The 12,271-nt window shown below is 33.6% G+C and overlaps 1 protein-coding gene across 2 annotated transcripts; it reads left to right on the top strand.

Annotated features, from left to right (window-relative positions):
- The first annotated feature begins 9,518 nt into the window (after window positions 1–9,518).
- On the top strand, window positions 9,519–11,936 carry LOC121794919 (ethylene-responsive transcription factor ERF110-like). Of its 2 annotated transcripts, none has more exons than XM_042193330.1 (2): window positions 9,519–10,434; window positions 10,962–11,936. In XM_042193330.1, the coding sequence occupies exons 1-2, from the start codon at window positions 10,104–10,106 to the stop codon at window positions 11,672–11,674; spliced, it is 1,044 nt and encodes a 347-aa protein (XP_042049264.1). In that variant the 5' UTR covers window positions 9,519–10,103; the 3' UTR covers window positions 11,675–11,936. The 2 variants fall into 2 exon arrangements, with proteins under 2 accessions (XP_042049264.1, XP_042049256.1); XM_042193322.1 differs by having other exon boundaries at window positions 9,523–10,500.
- Window positions 11,937–12,271: the final 335 nt, after the last annotated feature.

Here is a 12,271-nt window from a genome sequence, read left to right as displayed (position 1 = left end):
TTGGCTGAGGAATTACAGCTTGAATCTTCAATCGTCTTCCAAGAGTTCTTCGGAGAGAGACAGAATGTGTGTTTGGCGGTAAGTGTAGAATCCTCTGAACCCTAGGCTTTTTCTTCTTTTTAATCCCCATCAAAAATCGCGTTTTTGGCATAAAAATACGCCAAAACAACGTACCCGGCCGGGTGGAATTATAAAGGGTAAAAATCACCAGGCCGGGTGATGATTTTCGACCAGTTTCTGACCTTCCAGCGCTCAATTTGCGACACCCGTCCGTTATAGGGTAACAATTCACCCGGCCGCGTGAGATTTTCTGGACAGCGCAGTGTTTGTAAAACGGCCATAACTTCTTCTACAGAGCTCCGATTGAGGTGTTTAAGATACCCACGCAAAGCTCTTTCGAAGACGAAGAGAATGATATGCATTGGGGGTTGATTGGATTTCAAAATCTCCAGTAAAATTATCTCAAACTAAGGCTGCTGCACATCCACCTATTTTGCACCTTTTTATACACATTCTTAACAAAATGGTCAATATATCAGCATAATAGAGAAGTAGATATAAACACCTAATAATAGACGATATATGATCAAATTCATATAAAACCACTCTCTAAAACCATGTAAAATCCAAGTACGTCAATTATACCTCAATCTTATACATTGCTCCCATAAATTGGGCCAAATTCTCTTTGATAGTAGTATAAAACTATCTAGCTATTAGAGTTTTTTGTTTTTTGGGATAGGTGGCGTTCAGTTCAAGTAGTATGTGTAGGTAGGCATTGTCCAATTTAAAATTTTGGCTTTGTTTTGTATTCCTTGGTTATTAAAACAAGTTTGTATTTTTCGCTACGCAGATTTTATGTGATGCAAATTCAATACTAGTCTGACATTGTTGGACGTTGTTGTTTCATTTTTTTCCTGCCATTATTTATATTGTCGCAATTAATAGTAGTACACTATACTCGTTAACTTCTAACTTTAAGTAATTTATTAATTTGTTTTAAAAAATATATGTGCTTTAGTGTTCAGTTGTGTTAGTCTTTGTCAACCAAAAAAAGTTGTGTTTTATTTAGTTACGAATAATTTTAAATTAGTTACATCTTCTGGCACAAGTGGAAAATTAAATTAAACTATCCTGCGAGTGGGAATGATGATGAAAATGGTGAAATTCAATTTACAATAATTTGAAATTTGAAGCGCTCCATCTGGAATTGCATTAGCAAATTTTTTTTAATTGGAGTTAGAATAATTTCACTGTTGTCACTATCACACAAGTCATTTTCTCTAAATTCTTTTTTATCTTTTTATGAAATAATATTCCTGTTTTTTCTGAACAAATTGCATAGTTGGAGACAGTTCCAGTACATGATGCCATTGTACAGAAGGCTTCACACTAATGTGAAACGAACAAATATACAGATATTGAAAATTAATAAAAAGGAAACTCTTATAATTGATTCAACTATGAACAAATTGACATGTTCTAGAAAACTAGCTTTGTTCATAAATTATTATAGGCTCTTGCACCAACTTGCAAGATTTAGTTTAGGTAAACCGATAATGTACGTATTAAATTATAATTATAAATTGTATATCTAATGGAACTCATTAAATTTAGTTAAAGGGACACGGTTATATTCCATGTTTTCGATGTCTTATTTAGACAAGTTGATATATAACAATGAAATCTTTGATGGCGGTCTAAGCTTAGTGTATATAAGTTGTCCAAATAATGCTCTTGTACTTTATAGTACTAGTATTAAATAATTTTAGTTTGGCTTGTCTTGTCAAATTAAACATGGAGGAGAGACTTGTTACGGACGTCCTCTGTAACGTGACCGGATGGTGATCTTCGCGCGAGTTGCTGTGACCAAACCTTCGACGTGCTCGAAGGAAAGCTCACGATTTGCCGGTTCTCGGATGTTCTCCGATGAGCAGCAATAGGGAACAATAATATGCTCGTTGCGCAAGTCAAATTTAGGGAAAATATTTCATTGATTCATTGCTTGATTTCTTCATTACAATGATATAATCTCTCCTATTTATAATACTAGAGTACTACTACCCTAACTTAATGACCAAGAAATAAATATCTAAACAAATATGGGAAAGATATGGTGAATAAAGGAAAACTAAATAATTGGAAGATCATAAAAGATATGATCGTATCAAGACTCTTTAGATTTAACTTAACATACGTCGAAGATGAGTTTTGCATTTTGTGCAAGGAGAAACTCGAAACAATCCACCACATTATTTTTTTATGCAGATTTTGTTGCAGATTCCAGCATTTTGGATGCATGTGCTAGAATCTCGTCTTTTGCTTGCCCAATGATCCATTATCTTGCTTTATCATATGGATAGACGCACCATCCAAGAGACTTGATGAGAAAATTTGGAGCTCTCTCTTTTATGTTATCTCAATTGGTCCATCTTGTGACTCAGAATAAAGTAATCTTTGAAAAGATAAAACTATATTAGAATGTCGATAAAAAAAGTTATTCAGTAGAAACTTGGTTTATGGATTAAAGGGTGGTATCGATATTTTTCTTATTCATTCGGGCAATTATGCAAGAACTCACATAACATAGAAGATGTCGAGATACAATTGAAGTGACAATTCTCTTCTTGTTGATTAATATAAAGATGGCTTTTTGGCTCGTATTCTTGGTGAGTTGTGGTTCATTCAACTTTGTAGGCGGTGGTTGTTCTAGTTTGTTGATGTTCTTTAGGCTTTGGACTTGTTTGTTTAGATGTGTTTGATTGTGTATGCTTTTGTATTATTCTAGGCTCAATACTTAGGCAGTTCTATTTTGCTTATTATACTAGTAGGAGTACTTCTTTTCATCGAAAAAAATCTGGATAATGTAGTTATATTTTTCATACTTATCTAATAAAATTTCACAAAAATGATATAAGAATCTCTGCTTACCAGTAAAACTCACAAGACCGATTAAAATTAATTGATTTTTGTCTACGTATCTTTTTCATGTTTAAATTCGATTCTCGAATCTCGATCCTCATCCTTATAAATTTTGAGATAGTATCTTACAAAATTCTCTGATCAATCTTATAAAAAAAATTTGAAATCAAATTCAATAAATATCCGAGATTTGAGGGGAAACGAATTGTTAACGTAATTATTGTATCGATATATCAAACAATGGTACTCCACATGCTTCTAGGTTGGCATGCATTCAACTTTTAACATGTTAAAAGAAAAGGAACATGGATTGTGAGTATAAATTAATTTGTAATTATTGTTTGAAATTTCTCATCTTAGAGTTGGACCTTTTGAGGCCAGTCATCTCTTGTCGGCGGCAAAGCCAGAAAATTAACATTGGGGGCGCAATTTACTATTTATAGTCGTGAGATATTTTTGGTTACATTGTCGACTTGTCGCTAAAAACTGATGCAACCTATCTATTGAAATTAAATTTAATGATATCATATGAGGTAGTATTACATTTATAGAACAAAACCTAAGGATAAATTAAACAAAAGAAACTTTGTGAAACAAAAACATACAATACATTATAAACTTAAACTAACATTTCGAAACTAAAAAACAAAGTGTATGATTGTTTAGGCACTAAGAGTCGAACACTATACTTCATGGTGGTAAGCCAAAATCTGCAACCATATGCGCCAGTTATATTTCTTTCCATGTGATTGTGAATATATGTATGTATAATATACTCACTCTGTTTTCCATTAATTGTTCACTTTTGTCATTTTCGTCCATCCCCCGTTAATTGTTCACTTTCACTTTACCATAAATAATAAATCGGTCCCACATTCCACTAACTTATTTCACTCACATTTTATTATAAAACTAATAAATAAAAGCGAGACACATATTCCACTAACTTTTTAACCTACTTTTTTTTACATTTTTTAAAACTCGTGCCGAAACCAAAGTGGACAATTAATGAGAGACAGATGGAGTACTAAACATTGAAATTGGTGGGGGGACCATTGACCCTCTCAAGTGGCTACGCCACGGTCTCTTCTGAATGTGATTAGTGAATAACGTTATGACGTGTGTTGCTCATTCATTATGTTTTCTTTTTGCATCTGTCCGCTACTTTTATCTATAATGTTTGAAATAGTGAAAAAGATCAACTACAACATTTGCTATAATATTCACTTGTCCACTTTTGCTTGGTATACCGTATATGTGTTGATTTTATTTTACCGTATATGTGTTGATTTTATTTCTAATTTATTTACTTGGTATACTTTTTATGCAGCGCTTCTACGTTGCTCGTCTTTTTTTCACTATGCAATTATTAAATATTTTGAGTAAATTAAGAAATATGATTGAAAACACACTAGGCATCTTAAATCTCAAAGTCATAAGCATAAGCAGATTTAGTAAATAAAATAAAATTAAACAAAAGAACAGCAGATTCAGAGACAATGGTGTAGGATGAAATGAAGCCCCACTTAAACCTTTTTGTCTCTTTCTACTTTTCCATGAATTTGTCTCTATCTAAGTTCTAACCATTGTTTATTGGAGTAATATATTAAATGTAGTTCAAATTCCCCATTAATTCTTCAGTCAAAAAAGAACCCATGTATTTGTCTAATCTTTTGTGGCTTTAGTTTGACATGCATGTGAATTCATACAATTGGAATAAAATGGATCATGTATGAATTCGTTATAAAACGTGTATCAATTTATATGACTTCAAGAATAAACATTTATCATTTCATAAAATAAGTAAAGGACAAAAAAAAAAGAATAAAATATGAATTTATCATTTAACAAAAGAATAAGAAAAGGACCCAAAAAATAGAAAAAAAAAGCTTAGAAGAAATATGATGACTAAATATGTTGGGCACGCGTTTAAAAATATATACTACTCCACTAAGCAACAAAATTGGCGGACGTGTATATAATGCTTTTCAGAAACTCTTTTCCGGTTTCATACTTACTTTATTTGTAAACAAATCTCCTAATTTCTGCAGCATAAAAAAAATTATTCTTCTTGCAAAAATATGCGATCATGGAAATTCGATCTTGTAAATTTTGAATAAAGAGTAAAGTAATATAGAGAATAATATAGAAAAATTTTTATTTATATTGTTTTTTTATTTTTTTCATTTTAATTACCTATTTATATATTTTTTTAAAAATAAATGTAGAAAATAAAATGACTCTACTGTTATGGAACGTAGGAAGCTGAAGGTGAATAGCAGAGCAAAAGCACTACAAAATATAAATAGCAATACGAAAGTAACTAAATCCGTTCAATCCAAAACTACTATAGACGGTATTATTTTGATTTGAAATATTCCACGCTGAATATAGTATCGATTGCGTGTTTTATTCCTCAAATTTAACTATTTAAGAGAGTTTTGAATATTACTATTTAATTACAATTATACTTCAATATATGCAAACTTAAAAATTATTTTAATTAATTGAAACTTTGATGGCTATAGGCTTCCAGTTTTGGTTGAAGCTTTTTTTTAGGTTTTGCGACATACCGACGACAAATAAACATAGGTATGTTTGCTTTAATATAAAATAATAGTATCATCATTTAATATTACCATACTTTAAAATGACATTTTGTCCTCATCTAGTATCATACACATGCACGCTAATGATCATAATCATCATTTTTACAGGGATGTATACACATATAATAGTTTTAGATTTCTATGTTTCTCTATTTTTTTATTACAGTTTATTATAGTATTGAACTCTGGCTAGCCACTTCGAAAAGCTTGAGTAATTTCTAATTACATAAAACTTTGTCTATAAATTTTTTTCTAACCAGTTTTAGTTTCATGTCATTAATGAGATGTCAATTTTGACTTGGAAAGAGTTTGAGGTCAAGTAAATTATAAAAGAGCGAACTACATTTGTCCAAAAAAAATAGTGAAAAGATGCAATATAATTTGTGGACCGCAAATAATATTTTACAAAGTATAGGTACCGCATTGTTACTAACTTAATACTAGTGCTAATTTGTTGGGAATAAAAAACCTAAGTTAACTGCGCGCATATTTACAGTCCATTAACTATAAAAAACAACATAAAACCTTAAAGTACTTAAAAGAGGACTTAAATTTAATGAAACAAAAGAAAAAGGTATAGGGACAAATTAAAGAGTTTGAGTCATTAATTACTAGAACATTGACTCTGATCATTCAAAATTTCAAACATTGACTCTGATCATTTCTATCTAATATACACATGTTGCTAGAACATTGACTCTGATCATTCAAAATTTCAAATACAAACTTAAAAAGAGTTTTGAGTCATTAATTACTTATTACTATAAAATCTATTCCACACACTTGGAAAAGAACGATCTTTATCAAAATGATCACACGTGGCTTCTTATAATTTTATATGGTAGTTAAGATCAAGTCAATTGACTTATTATTGGATGCATTTAATGTTTTATGGTTGTTAAGATCAAGTCATTGACTTATTGGATACGTTTAATGTTTTTTTACTGGCATATGATGACCGCTTTTGTGTTGTTAGACAGAAGAGAAGAGGATATATAGATTTATTTTGGTAGAAACTATATATTCTAAAATTCGACGTTAGAAATTTATGACAATAACTATCACATGTTTTGTCGGCAATTTGCATGAAGGTTTATACAAAATATAAAAAAATTGATGATATTATGCAAATGAAAAAAGAAATACTCCCATAATATTTTTCACTTAGTATGGCGTAAGCTCGTTGTTAGCTCTTCTCTTCATCTGGGAATGCTCGGGTACTTTTCATAGTTGACTACTGTTTTCTACTTTTCTTCCTCTATATATGATTTTTCTTTTTATTGATAGGATGGAATTTGTGCATTCGATATTTTTTTTAATAAATTTATTGTTATTGAACTTTTAAGCTGTATATATATTCCAACAAATGCAACATATTGGCCGAATCATCCACGACCCAATTTAATTTGACAGCTCTTAATCAACTTGTAAGCTCCTAATTTAAGCCAGGCACCATCTTAATCACTACAAAAAATTGCCAGCAATATGCCTACTTGATTAAAAAAAATATGTTATCAGTTAAAGTTGTACAATAAGATGGTAGTTGGCCAACGCTATACTTTTTAGATTGTTAATTATATTCACCCCTCATATTCAAATTTAAAAGGTGTTTGACTAAGCTTAATTATAAGCTCCTTAAAATAGTTTGTGAGATGTGTAAAGAATTGTTAACTCTAAAAAAATGCTTGACAATAGAAACTCCTGAGTATTTATATAAAAATTAGCTCCAGCAACTTACAAACTTCCCAAAAATTAAGTTCCTTAAACTCAACTTATTATTTCTTAATTTTATAAGAAAAACATGATATTTTTGTAACTTCATTAAAGTGTGCGATATTTTATTTTGCGTTACACCATTTTTAAACTGCTTAAAATGGAAGACAATTTTTGCACTATTTAGATACTAGACCACTTTTGCAAGTTTCTTCGACATTAATTCGGTCAATACACCTTAACAACCTAAAAATAAACCATATCTAGGATTTAGTCAACCCTATTGTTTCTAGACGTTGACCCTTGAACATTAAAATGTTCGTTGGAAGAAATTGAGGTTGTTAGAACACGCAAATGATGATTAATACTCCTCTCTTCCAAGAAAAATAGTCTCATATTTTCTTTTCGGTTCGTCCATAAAAAATAATCTCATTCAAAAATGAAAAATTTCTCTTAAATGATTAGCCGTATACTTCTACTTATTTACAAATTACAACTTATACCTTTTATGTCTTTTCTTTTTTACCTCCTCTACTTAATGTACCTATTTTTTCTTTTTCTTTCTCTTTCTTTTACTTTCCCCACTTTTTCTATCAATTCCTTATTAAAACGCGTGTCTATCACTCATATTATTTTTGGTGGACGGATGGATAATTGATGTATAAATAAAAATAAATACCATGCATTCACATCATCTAGCTATTGCAAACAATTTATGAAATATAGAGTTACTTTTAGTTGGTAACATGCCTTAAATCGATGCATGAAACACACCCACACAGACAATATTGTTTTAATTTTGCATAATTTGTCAATTTCAAATTCATTTTGTACATATTGTTTGTCTCTTCAATTCCAAAGTAAGATGCGAAACCGATTAACACTATAACAACCAATCAAACGGAAAAAAAATCAACGTGCCATAAAAAATGATACATGCAACAAAATATTATCAAATCAAACTATGTCATGCATTTATTTATTTTCTCAACGAGATAGGCATGGTATTCAAAGTTAATTAGTTAATATAGTCACAAATCTAACAATCAACATTATTATTATAGGTACAACTAGACCCCTAGCGCAAAACAAATCGAATATTAAAATAGCGGAAATAATGTGCGAAATTTAAGATAGTTAATTTGCATCACCATGATATTGTAGATTTCTCATCATAGTTTAACATGGTTATGATTATTTTGCTTTAGATAACATATTAAAGTTGTCGCATGCTGATACCATACGCGCGATTTCATATTTATTTTCAAATTCTAAAAGATTAGTGTTTCTTTTTTGTCATGTCAATGGTAAAATTTATTTATCATAAGGTTATATATAACGTTCGTACTCATCTAGTATACTCATCATAATGCTAATTTTGTCATCGTATCTATAAGATTAATCAATCTAAAGCTACAACTTGCCTATTAGTGCTATATATTAAAGTTTTCTCATAACAGATTGATGATGTTATCATTAGTAATATACAAGCAAACCGCAAAAGAGATATTGTGGGACAAACCAAATTATACATGTACATAAAGTTGTGTGGAAGGAACAATTATCATTAGCAAAGCATCATACTCTCTGCATAGTCTTTCTTTCCGAAGCTCTGCCCTCTCCTCCATCCAGTACGCCGGAGCTCTGTTGATTGCGGTGCTACTTCACCAGAGACGTAGCCGTTTTATCTTTGGGGACGACATGCCAAACCGAGAGCACTACCGGGGCGTATCTCGTCTTGCGTAAAGAGGACTCCTCGACTCGGCTAAACGCTTTTACGGTTTTACAGTTTCGATTTCATTGTAATTTTCAGTTTTAGTTCTCCCTTCCTTCTTGGGTTGTATTACGCCCGGTATTGTATATCTCTTGTAATTCTAGCAATATCCCCAACAGTGTTATTCATGATTTGAGTACATCCAATATATAAAATCAGCCAATCTAGGTCTAAATCACCAATTTAATTAAATAAAGATGTCCTGCCTAACTCACCAATTCACTCATTTTGTTGCTTTATTTTGCTGTATACAGTTTGGACAACCATACACCTTTAGGGAATACAGCAAGCACACAAATTGGACCGCAAGTTGCAGCCTAATTCCAAAGCCCATTTACACATGAGCACCCCAATTTCCTTAATTGTTTATCTAATCATGTCGGTAAACCTCAATTGACAATGGTAATTAATGATGCATTAGCACAATTCCCTCTTGTCTTCCTAGTTCTTCTCTCCATCGTCAATACAACTCAATTCAAACATCATCTCTCTGTGTCTTTCTAGACAAAGAGGTTAACCGACATTGTTCGAAGAGGAAGGCTCAGCTAATATGGTCAAAACGGCGTGTACATCATCACATCCCTTTTTGTTTCACCTCTTCTTCTTGTTTTACTTTCACTTCTTCCTTTTCTCTCATCCAATTGTAAATAAGTAAAACTTGACTTGGTTCGGATGTATTGTCACTCACGAATTTAAAAACAAAAAATATTTTTATTTATAATATATTTATATATAAATATTCCTAATTTCATATTTATTTAATTAAGCAAAGGTGATTCACCACTCTGTTTCTGTTGAGTTGGCTGCTACTTCCTCTTTTTTCCTTCTTATATTACTTCTTCTTTGACAATTTTAATAAAGTCCCTCTTTTAAGAAGTCTATTTCAGACATATATACCATACCTCTGATAACATTACATCATTTTCTTCAATATTTGTTACGCAATTCCTCTCTCTGCGTCTCTGTTTTGGTTGAAGAAGAAACCAGAGAGCCCGAACTGATCTTGGTTTTCCGCGGCGAAGGAAAGAAATATATAGTTGGATTAGTCTGAGATTGATCGGCGATCAGTTCATTTTTAGCGGTACATGTGCTCATTAAAGGTGGCGAATAGACAGGGCAGCGGCGACTATGCCAGAATTAGGCCGACGACGCCTAACACTTCTTCCACCGCTTCCGCTAATCCTGACATCAATCCGTTCTTCCACATGCATCAGCAGCCGGATTATCTGCTGTCGGCGGTGGTGTCGCCGCCGCCTGCCCTACCGGGCCACGGAGAATTCGGGGAGATGTCGGCGATGGTGACGGCGCTCACCCACGTCGTTTCGGGGCAGAGGAGCTTTAACCCCTCCACCGTTGATTTGCCGTCCAGCTCCGACTCTTGGGAGGGGCAGAAGCGGCTGCGCCACAGCGACGACGGTGAGTTTTCAGAAAGGTTTCATGGCGGGATTGGAGAGTCGTCATCGTCTTCATCTGTTAAACCTGGTTTGTTCCGATTATTATTTGCTTTTAATGAATTTAAAATTTAAAATTTTCAAAATTGTTGTCTTTTTCAACCCTTGCGTCATCTACCATTGATCTCAATCTTCTCTATTTTAGTAATGCTTTAGTTGATTTAGATAAACATTTGAATCATTCACCAGATTTTCTCATTTATCTTTTACTCTGTCTTCATTCTCCACTTGCTATCAAGATTACCACTCCCTCCTTCCGTAATTAATAATCTTATTTCATTTTTTTTTTTCATTTACTACTACTCCTATTTAAATTAATCAGATTTTATATTTCACTAATTCATTTTATTTAAAAAAATTTTATAAATAAACGCGTATTTCCATTAATTTATAAATAACAATTCCAATTTGTTACTACTACATATAATTTGCTATACTACTAATTTTGATACATATCTTCTGATTGACATCTTCTGATTGACAACTTTCCAGAACCGGAGTCCGTAGCTAGCGCCGCGACGCCAACCGCCGCCGAAGCCGAACCTCCGCAACTACTGGAATCCACCGTAGCGCCGCCGGAGGAGGCCGGCGGAGAGAGGAGAAGAAAATACAGAGGCGTGCGGCAGCGGCCATGGGGAAAATGGGCCGCGGAAATAAGGGACCCACACAAAGCGGCTCGAGTTTGGCTCGGCACCTTCGAAACGGCCGAGGCTGCAGCCCGAGCCTACGACGAAGCAGCGCTGCGCTTCCGAGGCAACCGCGCCAAGCTCAACTTCCCCGAGCACGTAAGGGTGCTGCTGCCACCTCAGCCCTCGCAAATAGCCTCGCGCCCGGCGGCGGCGGCGGCGGCGGCGGCGCCGTTTTTCCAGACAGCCGGCAGGGATTACTGGGAGTACTCGCAGCTGCTGCAGAGCACCGGCGATTTGCCGGCAGCGCAGACGAATTCGATGTTCGATCAAATGTTCTACGCTTCGTCGTTGGCCGGATTGTATTCATCGTCGCATCAATCGCAACATTCATCGTTTTTCTCTTCCTCGACTTCCCAGCGTCCCATGCTGTTTTCTAGCGGCCAAACCATACATTTCTCGCCGCCGCCGGGAAATAATCAGCATACTCGCGGCGGTGGAGGTGGCAGTGATGCTACCGACGTGAGTCAGACACCGCCGTGGAGTTCCGGCCACTATCCTTCTTGCTCTAGTTCTTGATCGTATACTCTTCCGTTCTACAAAATATTGCACACTAGTAGTAGTAAATAGTAGTACTACTAATATTAATTGAGAAAGTATGATTAAAAGAAAGTAAAAATGATAAAAAAAAAAATAAGTGCACTATTTTATGGGACGATATAAGTATTTTATTATAATTATAAATTTCTTCATTACTTTATACTCCCTCCGTCCCGGGCTACTCGCTCATTTCCTTTTCGGCTCGGAGATTAAGGAATGAGTGTATAGGAAAGTAAAAAATGACGGCTGTAGGTAAAATTTTTTACTAAAAATGGAAAGAGTGCAAGTAACTTGGGACGCCCAAAAAGGAAATAAGTGCGAGTAGTGCAGGACGGAGGGAGTATAAAAATACACAATACTGTATTTCTTTTATTGTATTACTATATTTTTATTTATTATTTGTAGGCTTCAAGTATTTTGTGGAACATGCATTGGATTTAGAGATGCAGGTGTTTTGGTTTCGAATTTTACTTCGAATTCTATGCTAAAATCTCCACCCCAAAAGTCGGGGGGAAATGAATGCATATATTTAATGTTAAGTGGGGTCAAAACAAAAACAAAAAAAGTTAATGTTTA

This window comes from Salvia splendens, chromosome 1 (assembly GCF_004379255.2).
Source record: "Salvia splendens isolate huo1 chromosome 1, SspV2, whole genome shotgun sequence".
In the NCBI taxonomy this organism is placed as follows: Eukaryota; Viridiplantae; Streptophyta; class Magnoliopsida; order Lamiales; family Lamiaceae; genus Salvia; species Salvia splendens.
This window is presented reverse-complemented; position numbering and strand designations above follow the sequence as displayed.